This window comes from Mobula hypostoma, chromosome 5 (genome assembly GCF_963921235.1).
Source record: "Mobula hypostoma chromosome 5, sMobHyp1.1, whole genome shotgun sequence".
Classification (NCBI taxonomy): domain Eukaryota; kingdom Metazoa; phylum Chordata; class Chondrichthyes; order Myliobatiformes; family Myliobatidae; genus Mobula; species Mobula hypostoma.
In genome coordinates this window covers 139,953,843-139,965,909 of record NC_086101.1, presented here as the reverse complement: position 1 = coordinate 139,965,909, position 12,067 = coordinate 139,953,843, and the positions used below count along the sequence as shown (strand labels likewise).

Genomic DNA, 12,067 nt, shown 5'->3' with positions numbered 1-12,067 from the left:
TGGACTTCTGGCTAAATGTGGGGTCATGTTATTGCTAGAGCCATCAAACTTTGCCATCCTTTACTCGTGTTTTATGGTGCCTTGTGCCAGGCTGATGCCATTATGCCGCTAAACGTCTTGACCTCCTGTGGTGCCTTGGTATGAATGATGAACACAAAGTAATCTGCAGATGCTGGGGTCAAAGCAACACTCACAACACGCTGGAGGAACTCAGCAGGTCGGGCAGCATCCATGGAAAAGATCGGTCGACGTTTCGGGCCGGAATCCTTCATCAGGACCCTCCGATCTTTTCCACGGATGCTGCCCGACCTGCTGAGTTCCTCCAGCGTGTTGTGAGTGTTGCTATGAATGATGAAGCTGGCTCTAGTTTCAGGTTTGTGAATGAGGAACCATGAATGTAAGGACCAAGGTCTCCAGAGATGAGCAGTGAATGCAGTGTCCCTGCCACCGACTACTAGTTCTGCCCCAAAGAAAATATGATTGAAATGCTCAAGTGCAGAACCTGCACTGCATTTTTAAAATTATGTTTTACAGCAGCAGTACAATGCAATGCAATAAATTTCATGACACACATCAGTAATATTAACCCTGATTCTGATTCTGTGCAGGCTCTCCATGGTTTGAGACTGTCCTGCAAAATAGTGACAATCGGTCACCCTACTATCAGTAAACCCTTCTGTTCAGGCCACTCCTGAGTGCTTCTACTTCAATGCTTCTGTTATTCAATAGTTCATTTTATTAGCAAAGTGTGTGTGCAGAATACATCTCCAAGATTCGTCTTCTCCAGATAGCCATGAAATACAAAAAAACCATGAGTCATTGAAAGAAAAGATATCAACACTAACTCCACATGAAAAAGAAAAAGCAGCAGTTTGCAAACTCCATCCCCTCCCTTGCACTAAAACTAACAGATCACACACCTGGAAAATGGCAGCAAGAAGACCAAACCCCAAAACCCCTACCATACAAAAAAACAGTGACAATAACATCAAACCTCAAACCCCCTACCACGCAAAAAACAGTGACAATAACATTAAAACTTCCAAACCCTCTACCATGTAAAAAACAGTGACAATAACTTCAAACTTCAACACCCCCACACACAAAAAGCTAACATAGCCTAACCTAGGATATGTTCACCCTAACATAGGGTGAAGGAACCATCAGTGACAAGTGAGGTGGAAAATCTAGTCAGGTGGAAGAAGGCAGGTTTAGGAAGCAAGGACCAGATGGGTCTATTAAGGAGCTTAAGAAGGGGCTGAGAAGAGCAAGGAGGGGGCATGAGAAGGCCTTGGTGAGTAGGGTAAAGGAAAACCTCGAGGCATTCTTCAATTATGTGAAGAACAAAAGGATGACAGGAGTGAAGATAGGACCGATTAGAGATAAAGGTGGGAAGATATGTCTGGAGGCTGTGGAAGTGAGTGAGGTCCTCAATGAATACTTCTCTTCACTATTCACCAATGAGAGGGAACTTGACAACGGTGAGGACAATATGAGTGAGGTTGATGTTCTGGAGCATGTTGATATTAAGGGAGAGGAGGTGTTGGATTTATTAAAATGCATTAGGACCGATAAGTCCCCGGGGCCGACGGAATATTCCCCAGGCTGCTCCACGAGGCGAGGGAAGAGATTACTGAGCCTCTGGCTAGGATCTTTATGTCCTCATTGTCTACGGGAATGGTACTGGAGGATTGGAGGGAGGCGAATGTTGTCCCCTTGTTCAAAAAAGGTAGTAGGGATAGTCTGGGTAATTATAGACCAGTGAGCCTTACGTCTGTGGTGGGAAAGCTGTTGGAAAAGATTCTTCGAGATAGGATCTATGGGCATTTAGAGAATCATGGTCTGATCAGGGACAGTCAGCATGGCTTTGTGAAGGGCAGATCATGTCTAACAAGCCTCATAGAGTTCTTTGAGGAGGTTACCAGGCATATAGATGAGGGTAGTGCAGTGGATGTGATCTATATTGATTTTAGTAAGGCATTTGACAAGGTTCCACACGGTAGGCTTATTCAGAAAGTTAGAAGGCATGGGATCCAGGGAAGTTTGGCCAGGTAGATTCAGAGTTGGCTTGCCTGCAGAATGCAGAGGGTTGTGGTGGAGGGAGTACATTCGGATTGGAGGATTGTGACTAGTGGTGTCCCACAAGGATCGGTTCAGGGACCCCTACTTTTCGTGATTTTTATTAACAACCTGGATGTAGGGGTAGAAGGGTGGGTTGGCAAGTTTGCAGACGACACAAAGGTTGGTGGTGTTGTAGATAGTGTAGAGGATTGTTGAAGATGACAGAGAGACATTGATAGGTTGCAGAAGTGGGCTGAGAAGTGGCAGATGGAGTTCAACCTGGAGAAGTGTGAGGTGGTACACTTTGGAAGGACAAACTGCAAGGCAGAGTACAAAGTAAATAGCAGGATACTTGGCAGTGTGGAGGAGCAGAGGGATCTGGGGGTACATGTCCACAGATCCCTGAAAGTTGCCTCACAGGTAGATAGGGTAGTTAAGAAAGCTTATAGGGTGTTAGCTTTCATAAGTCAAGGGATAGAGTTTTAAGAGTCGCGAGGTAATGATGCAGTTCTATAAAACTCTGGTTAGGCCACACTTGGAGTACTGTGTCCAGTTCTGGTTGCCTCACTAAAGGAAGGATGTGGAAGCATTGGAAAGGGTACAAAGGAGATTTACCAGAATGCTGCCTGGTTTAGAGAGTATGGATTATGATCAGAGATTAAGGGAGCTAGGGCTTTACTCTTTGGAGAGAAGGAGGATGAGAGGAGACATGATAGAAGTATACAAGATATTAAGAGGAATAGATAGAGTGGATAGCCAGCGTCTCTTCCCCAGGGCACCACTGCTCAATACAAGAGGACATGGCTTTAAGGTAAGGGGTGGGAAGTTCAAAGGGGATATTAGAGGAAGGTTTTTTACTCAGAGAGTGGTTGGTGCATGGACTACGCTGCCTGAGTCAGTGGTGGAGGCAGATACACTAGTGAAATTTAAGAGACTACTAGACAGATATATGGAGGAATTTAAGGTGGGGGTTATATGGGAGGCAGGGTTTGAGGGTCGACACAACAATGTGGGCCGAAGGGCCTGTACTGTGCTGTACTATTCTTTGTCCTATGTATATCGCCCACACAGAAAACAGCAACAAGAAAGAAAACACAGAAAACTGAAGGAGACCATATAAACTACAGTCCACGTTAATAATCACATAAGTCTCAGAATTTTGAAAACATTCTCCTTAGGCATTGAGAGCAGCAGTTCAAACTCAGACCTTCTGTGGGGAGTGACCATTGACCCATGGCCTCCCGACTGCAGAACCGATGAGCATGGAGAGTGACCGCAGACTTGACCTCCTCCACATTTGCCTCGATGTTTCATTCTTCCTCGATGCTTCGAATGGCGAGAAATGGAGTTGATCATGATGGCCCCGCACCTCATCTATGATCTTCTGTTCAAGGCAGGTTATGCTCGCGGTCCACTCCTGAAATTTTCTTGGGGACAGTAGAGTGATAGAACTTCAAACTGCAAGCCACAGGCTCCAACACAATTAAAATAAAGAGACTAAGTGGAAGGTACAAAAGCAGTGAAATAATTTGAATAATTAACTATCCGGAAGATGTCTCTCAAGGAATTCCCTTCCTCAGGAACAAGTTCTTACTTGTACTATTCTCTTAGAAGTTCTCTCCGGAACTCCATTCCAGATTTAATTTGTATTATGTCCTTTGGATTTGGATTTGCCCACAAAAGTTGTAGAGAAATTATGGCACATTTTATTTGTCTTGAAGTGGGCTCAGCATAAGTAGGAGGGTTGGTTCATGACTTCAGACTACAAAGTCCATTCTTGTATTGCATAAGAACTGCGGATCAGCAGATGATTAAAGAGTTCTGATGCGGCATTGTTGGGGTGGGAGGGTTAATGGTGAATAAAGGGATGGAAATTTAATGTTAGGGCTACACTGTCCAAAGGGAGATATCGGGAAGCTGTTCCTCATGTGGGGGTGAGGTGGAAATCTGGCATTCTTGCTAGCAAAATGTTGAGCCCAAGGTCAACTAAAACTCTCAGAGCTGGATTTGACTGATTTGTTAGATGAAGGTGAGTCCAAATTAAGCAAATTGAAGTCAAAATGCAATAAACTATGTTCTATGTGGTTGAAGGAAGTGGCCTCAATGACTGAATAAGACTCCTTAACCTTTTTGAGTACTGAATGTTATTTTGGAACTTGTAGATTTTTTAACTGCCAAAATTATTTTCATTTCTGTAATTTGAAGTCCAGGGAACATGATGAGAATATCTTAATTATCATCAAAGCCTCTAGTTAATCATGGGAAAAATTAACCAGTATTCCAATTCTGATTATTCTTTCACTATTTTCTGTTAAAATCATCATCAAGCACACAATTAGACTTGATCAATGTGTCTTACCCTGTGGTGCTGAATAGATGTCAGTTTTCCTTTTCGGTTTATGCATGATTTTCATTGCGTATTAGGTTACCAGAATTCATGGAACATGAATCACTGCCTTTGGAATAGAAGATGAGGGGGCTGGAGCAGTAAAGATGCTCTTACTCTGTTTTAATTAATCTAAGCTGATACTGATGTAAACTAAAATGAGGAATGCATGTCTGTGATTACACTTCTGCCTCAAAATCATGACAAATAATAGATCTGAGTGCCTATTCACTGAGTGTGGGCTGGTATTGACATATTCACCAGATGAAAGGGCAGTCACAGTGACTGGGCTAATTTCCCAAACTTTTGACTCAGTAGCGTGGTGCAACAGTTCACACTACAAGAATTGCATTGCTTCTACATGACGTCTCACCTCCATCTTCCCAACAGAACCAAAGAACTGGAAACAAACCAATACAAGAAAGGACATCAGCCCTTGTTTGATAGATTCAAGTTTATTCCTGGCTGGAATTCCTACCAACATTGTGAGACTGTCTTTACCAGAACCATAGTGGTTCAAATAGGGAGCTGAACAGCAGTTAAGAGTGTGTAGTAAGTACTGTCCTTGCCAGTGATGCCTGATCCCAAAATATGAATAAATAATAAAAAAAAATCAGACTACATGATTCTGGTTGGATGAGTTGGAGCTGTCCCATTTGTAAATCTTGACTGGGGGATAGAAGCATAGGTTGGGTGACAGTGAGGATGGAGGCCATGGAAAGAAGGAAAAGATGTCTGTGACAGAACGGGAGGCATTGACCTGATCGTCTGTGGTGTGGTCATGGTCTAGAAGGCAGCATGAGAATGTCTTTGAGAGCAGAGATTTGATTTCTGCAAAGTAGAGGTGTTTGCTGGACCACTGTGGTACCAGCATTTTTGGTAGGTCAGATATTAAGGACTGTAAGATATAAAAGGGGTTAACATAGAGTGTGTAAGGAGAATTGGAAAATAACGGTGGTCAGTGTCCAATCAGCAGTTAGAAATGAATAGGTTTAGGGAAGGTAAGAGGCTGCACACAGATGGATTGGGAATTTTGGAGAATGATCGAAAGTCTGGACTGAAGAGTCATGGCTAAAGTAATGGTCATGGAAGTGGAGGCAACAGAAGGAGAGTTCAGCATCAGAATTCAAGAAAATGAGGATGCAAGTGTGTAAAGGCAAGGCTTCTGAGAACTGTTTGTCAAGGATCTGGAAGGGGAAGATCAGAAGAGTTAATGAAAATATGACGGGCAGTGGGACTTGGGAAGAGATGGGTTTGAGAGTATAACAAAAGAGGAGAAAGATCAGGAGAGGTTTTGGAATTCATAGGTTTATGATCTATAGGAAGGAAAAGGTAATCTGATGCAGCATTAAATAAAGGTAGGAATAAAGTGGAAATGCAGACAACCAAAGCTATGAGATGGAGTAAGTTCAAAGTAAGTTTATTATTGAAGTACATATATGTCATCATATACAACCCTGAGATTCATTTTGTTGTGGGTGTATGCAATAAATCCAGAATAGAATAATAACCATAATAAATCAGTGTAAGACTGCACCAACCTAGGCAGTCAACCAGTGGTAAAATACAACAACAAACTGCAAATACAATAATAAATAAATAAACAATAAATATCGAGAATATAAGATGAAAAGTGAATCCATAGGTTGTGAGAGCATTTCAGTGATGGGACAATTGAAGTGGAGTGAAGTTATCAACTGTGGTTTAAGAGCTTGATGGTTGATGGGTAATAACCGTTCCTGATCCTGGTAGTGTGAGATCTGAGGCTCCTGTATCTCCTGATGGCAGCAATGAGAAGAGAGCATGTCATGCATGGTGGGCGTCCCTGATGATGCATGCGGCTTTCCTGCAACAGCGCTTCGTGCTGATGTGTTCAATGGTTGAGAGGGCTTTACCTGTGATGGACTAGGCTGTATCCACTACTTTTTGTAAGATTTTCCATTCAAGGGCATTGGTGTTTCCATAACCAGAGTGTGATTCTGCCAGTCAATATACTCTCCATTACACATCTATAGAAGTTTGTCAAAGTTTTAGATGTCATGCTAAACATTCGCAAACTCCTAAGAAAGTAGAGGTGCTGCCGTGCTTTCTTTTCAATTACACTTGGGTGATGAGCCCAGAACAGGTCTTCTAACACCAAGGAATTTCAAGTTGCTGACTTTCTCCACCTCTGATCCTCCTATGAGGACTAGCTCATGGGCTTTTCGTTTCTTCTCCTGAAGTCAATAATCAGTTCCTTGGTCTTGCTGACATTGAGTAAGAGGTTGTTGTGGCACCATTCAGCCAGATTTTCAATCTCCCTCCTATATCACCACCTTTGATTCGGCCTATGACAGTGCTGCCATCAGCAAACTTAAATATGGCATTGGAGTTGTGCTTGGCACACAGTCATAAGTTAAAATGATTAGAACAGGGAGCAAAGCAGACAGCCTTGTGGTTCTCTTGTACTGATGGAGATCGTGGAGGAGATGCTGTTGCCAATCCAAACTGACTGGGGTCTTTAAGTGAGGAAATTGAAGATCCAATTGCAAAAGATGGCATTGAGGCCAAGGTCTTGAAGCTTATTGATTAGTTTTGAGGGAATGGTAGTATTGAATGCTGAGTTGTAGTCGATAAAGAGCATGCTGATGTATGCACCTTTGTTGTCCAGATGTAAACTGGTTTTGCAGAGAGAGCTCAGGAGCAAGCTTGTGCTGGTGTTTGGCCTTAAGACTGAACCTCTGGATGCGATGAGAATGGTACATATAGTGTATGAACATACTTGTCATCCTTGGTGGCTCTAAATTGTGAATCAGTTGGATTCCTCGTATTATAAGTTGGAGTCAGAGACATTGGCTGAGGATGTGTGGCTGTGAAATCAAATTTTAGTCGATAATTTATTGAAGACCAGAAGAAAAACAAAAAAAAAAACAGAAAATGAAGAAAAGGCAAAAGAGCCAGATGGAAGTCTCTTTTAGAGAGATCATCAGAGCTACCTCAAGTTTGGTGTTCCCGGCAAAGGAGAATCAGAAGAAAAATAGAAAATTCTGGAAATGAGATGACAAGGAGATGATGAAGCCATAGCAAGTTCAAGATCAAATTAACTTACTGTATAATATACCTCTTCACCTCCCTGATTCTTTTGTCAGGCACCATAAATCTGTGTCCTGTGGTTACAGATCCATCTGCTTATTTACTTAATAAATGTATTAACTTCCTCTGTGAAATTTTCCAGTTTAGGGAGACAGTGCAAATCTCTACTCATAACTGAAATCTTTCATCTCTTATATCATTGTAGTGAATGTGCACTTTCTCTAGGGACTTATTGTTTGTAATGAGTACAGTCCTAATTAGTGGAATGTTTTCGTTTGGAGAATAGCTAATGTCAAATGTCGGAATACTGAAACAGATCTTACAGCCCAACTGATTCGTGCTCCATATGAGCTCCTCCCACCCTCTTCATTTCTCTACCAAGCAACTATCTTTCTGTTCCTGTTTTCCTCATCTGATATGGTTATAGGGTCATACTGCATGGGACCAGGCCATTCACTACTCTTTAGGAAGGTGTGTTTGTCTTGGAGTAAGCACAGTGTCAGTTCAAGGTGGTACCAGGACATGAGGGATTAAGTTACAAAGTAAGACTACAAAAAACAGGTGTCCAGGAAGTTGTAGGTTATTTAATCAAAGTTTACAAGAAGGTCTCTGCTTTTGATGACATATTTAATTATGTTAATTCTGGAATCAGTAGGGAAATTGGAGAATTATTTTGCGGAAAAACACTATAGTAGCGTGATTAATTGTAAAATAGTATAACAGAGGTGTATATGTATTTTGGCTATCTGAGTTACAATTGAATTTGAGGAGGCATTAAGTTATATTTTATTATAGCCTGGGTACTACCAGCCATGCACAGATAATACACCCACAGCCTCATTACAGCTTTCTCCATATCCTTCACTTCTTATTCAAGTTATTTTTCACAAGTTACATTCTTGACAAGGTTGATGATGTTCTGGTTCAACATATCTTCTCGATTTAGTGGTCACATTGACAGTATACAATAAAGTCTACAGGTTCTTTGCTGGAAGAACCTGTACTATGTAATCTCTAGCAGAAAACAGAAACAGTCTCTCTCCACCTGATCTGCCCATGATTTGCATATCCTGCAGTATTCTTTTTTCAAAATTTGATTCCAGCCTTCTATGGTCAGGAGGAAGCCACTGTCTTTCCCCAGTGGTTAGAAAGGAGTTATTTCTTCTCATGAGGAAGTCCAGAACAAGCAAGACCCAGCCTTTGAATTAGAGATGTTAGCTTATTAATTGGAGGACCAGCCTACATTGACCTCCTCCTGTCCCTGTGTTACTCTATTTCTTTTTTCTCACCATCCCCAATGAAGGAGTGGCTTTTCCCCTGAATTCACCATCGAGAGCACAGTAGATTACAGTAATACAACGTGCTGAGGTAATTGGCCTTGGGGAGTACTTTGGAGCAACAAGACTGCACAACAAAATGTAAAGTTGGGATCTTGCGCAAACCACTGGAGAAACTCAGCAGATCAAGCAGTGCCTATAGAGCAAAACAGCATTTTACATCTGTTGCTCAAGATTTCCAGCATCTGTAGAACTTCTTGTGTCTCAAACTTGAGATATTTGTTTAGTGCAAAATTACATCAGTATGGTATGATATCTTACCAGTTATCCAGAGACATGAACAACTGTGGTGGTTGGGAATTTTAACTTGGTTAGACAAATGAATGCACAATTAAAGTCCAGTGAAATGATAATCTATGTATCAAGTGTTTTGTTTTAAAAATCCCATCTGGTCCTTTAATGTCCATCAAGGAAGGAATGTTGTTACCATTACCCCTGATATAAGTTATACATGGCTCCAGATCTTCAGTTAACTCTTAACTAAAGAGCTTGACTCACAAGTAATGAGTGCCAGACTTTCCAGTGATATCCAGTCACAGGACATGCAACCAGAAAAATGGAATCTTGTGGGGGCGGGGGGGGGGGGGAGAAAACATTTTTATTTCCTTGTTGGTTTAATTCTGTTGAGAAAGAGGAAAAAAATACTTCCAGCATTTCTACAAAAATTTCTGTGGTCCAGTCACAAAGGTCTTTGGAAACACAGAATGGAAAATAACATATTCATACAAACAGATGTCAGCCACACTTACCTTCTATAACATTTCATAAAGTTTGTTATATTAATCTTTTCTTTATCTTTCCTAGGTTTCTGGAAACAACATACACTTATGACTTCCCTCCGCCTTACCATTATACTCTGAGTTCTGTAAGTTTGAGGCATCTTCTGTAAAGTTTGTTCTATAAATTAATAAACTTTTTATGAAAGTTTGTGAAATGGGTTTGCTCAATATATAAATTTATTTTTCCCTATGTCACTCTGTTGGTTATCTTGGCATCTGCTTGAACTACTGAGCTTAATAGAAACTTACCACCATCATCTGTCAGACCACTATGACACAAGTGATTAGACACCTTTGTAAGCTTTTCCATCTCAACATTGCCAAATGGAAATTTTTATGCTTAAAAACAAAAAAAAAGGAAACTACTGTACTGTACCACTATATTCTTTTGAATCTAGTTAATCTTACAATCCCAGTACTGCTTTGAATAGACAGGCCTTTTCTTAATCCACACAAAATTACAGCTCCACCCAAATCTGTTTTTGCTTCTTATAAATGTAAAGCCTCTTGGGTGACCTAATTGTTAACTATCTCATGACAATCAATGTCAGTAGACTTGTTGAACAATTATTGACAGTTGGGACTTGACAGGAAGCACCCTTGTGTTGGAATCTGAATGCTTGTGAGTGCAAGACCCTTTCTAGCACTTTACAAACCCGGGGAAGCCTCCTGTCACAGCAGAGTGATGTCAGCCACACATACCTTCTACAACATTTCATAAAGTTTGTTATGTTAATCTTTTCTTTATCTTTCCTAGGTTTCTGGAAATAACATACACTTATGACTTCCCTCCGCCTTACCATTGAGGGAGTTAGATATGGCCCTTGTGGCTAAAGGGATCAGAGGGAGTTAGATATGGCCCTTGTGGCTAAAGGGATCGGGGGTATGGAGAGAAGGCAGGTATAGGGTTCTGAGTTGGATGATCAGCCATGATCATACTGAATGGTGGTGCAGGCTCGAAGGGCCAAATGGCCTACTCCTGCACCTATTATCTATGTTTCCATGTCAGGAGGCACAAATGCAGGCAAAGAGTTATAGAAACTTGGATTACTTGTTCCAGACAGCTGCTGAGATTATCAGTCAGAAAAAGGGTATTAGGAATCATAGAACTAAGACAAGTATGAGCCAGGGTCTGACAGTATGTTGGAACAAGTTTGGGTGGGGTGGAAGTTGCAAAATAGCCTCTTCCTATTCCTGTACCAACTTTCAATCAAGTGATATTCTGGCATCGTGATATTTGCAAAACTATTTTTTACTTTGAGGCATCTGAAAGGGAGGGATGAGTGGAGGACAATTTGAGGAGACTGAGAGAAAGGAGTGAGCAAAAGTGATTTGAGGCAAAGGAGAATGAGGCTTGTTAACTTGGTGTGAGCTTGAATGGTGTTGGTGTTCAGAGGCAACTGGGTGCCCATATTCACAAGTCACTGCATGTTAACATTTCAGTACAATGAGTAGTTAGAAAGGCCAACACTATAGCATGTTGTAAGAGGCTTTTGTTGCAAGAGGATTTGAGTACAAGATTGGGGAGGTTTTTCTCCAATTATACACAGTACTGGCAGGACCATATCTGGAAATACTGAGCACAGATCTGGTCATTGTACTTAAGGAAGGATGTACCAGCGATAGAGAGCATACAGAAAATATTCATTAGCTTGATTCCCAGGAAGAGATTCAGCAGATGTATAATCCTGAGAGCTTACAAAAATGAGACATGATCTCATTGAAAGGACCAAATGTTTTAAGGGGCTTGTTAGGGTGGGTGCAGGGTTGGTGTTGCCCCAGCAATGGATTCTGATAATACTGCACTTTTAATATGAAGAGAGGGGTTACTGATAACACTTGAGAGAGAGAGGTCAAAAGGTTTTCAGCAGTTATATTATTATGCTCTTCTTACATTCTTTCTATAATTTAGAATGTATATAACAGTGTACTTTTTTATTCTCTTCCCATCCCATTCCCTTGTCTGTGCAGAAAGAGGTGCCAGAGAGAACAGTCGACTTTAGAAAGTGCCATTCCCAGTTTGTGGATAGGGATGATTATCGTCACTGCGGCCGGAATACCTGGCTGGATGAGAGTGGTATTTACCCCAACTCTGAACTCAAGAGAATCCTCTTCCCACCATTCAACCCAATACCTTCTCGCCTGAACTAAACCTAGTGTCTTTGCAAAGACCAATCTACTCAACAAGGAGCTTTTACTCGGTTTGCACACACTGGAATGTGTTTTAGTTCGTTCACTGTTTTTAATACTTTTCTAATAACTTTGACATGTATTGAAATTTTTTGCTGAGTAAATAATGAAAGCATAAATTACCCTTCTCTCATAGTTAAGAAAATACTCCTATCCTTAGAATTCATATAATCCATTTGATTTCATGGCTTTCCACGCTCTCCTTCCATCTCCCACACCTTCTACTAATCTTGATTTTATGA

The 12,067-nt window shown here is 41.2% G+C and overlaps 1 protein-coding gene across 1 annotated transcript in view; it reads left to right on the top strand.

Moving 5' to 3' along the window:
* Window positions 1-11,786, top strand: part of LOC134346305 (cilia- and flagella-associated protein 95-like) — a 42,271-nt gene extending 30,485 nt beyond the window's left edge. The window contains exons 5-6 of the mRNA XM_063047658.1: window positions 9,661-9,721; window positions 11,607-11,786. Coding sequence (XP_062903728.1) covers window positions 9,661-9,721; window positions 11,607-11,786 — 241 coding nt within the window. The remainder of the gene's footprint in view (window positions 1-9,660; window positions 9,722-11,606) is intronic.
* Window positions 11,787-12,067: the final 281 nt, after the last annotated feature.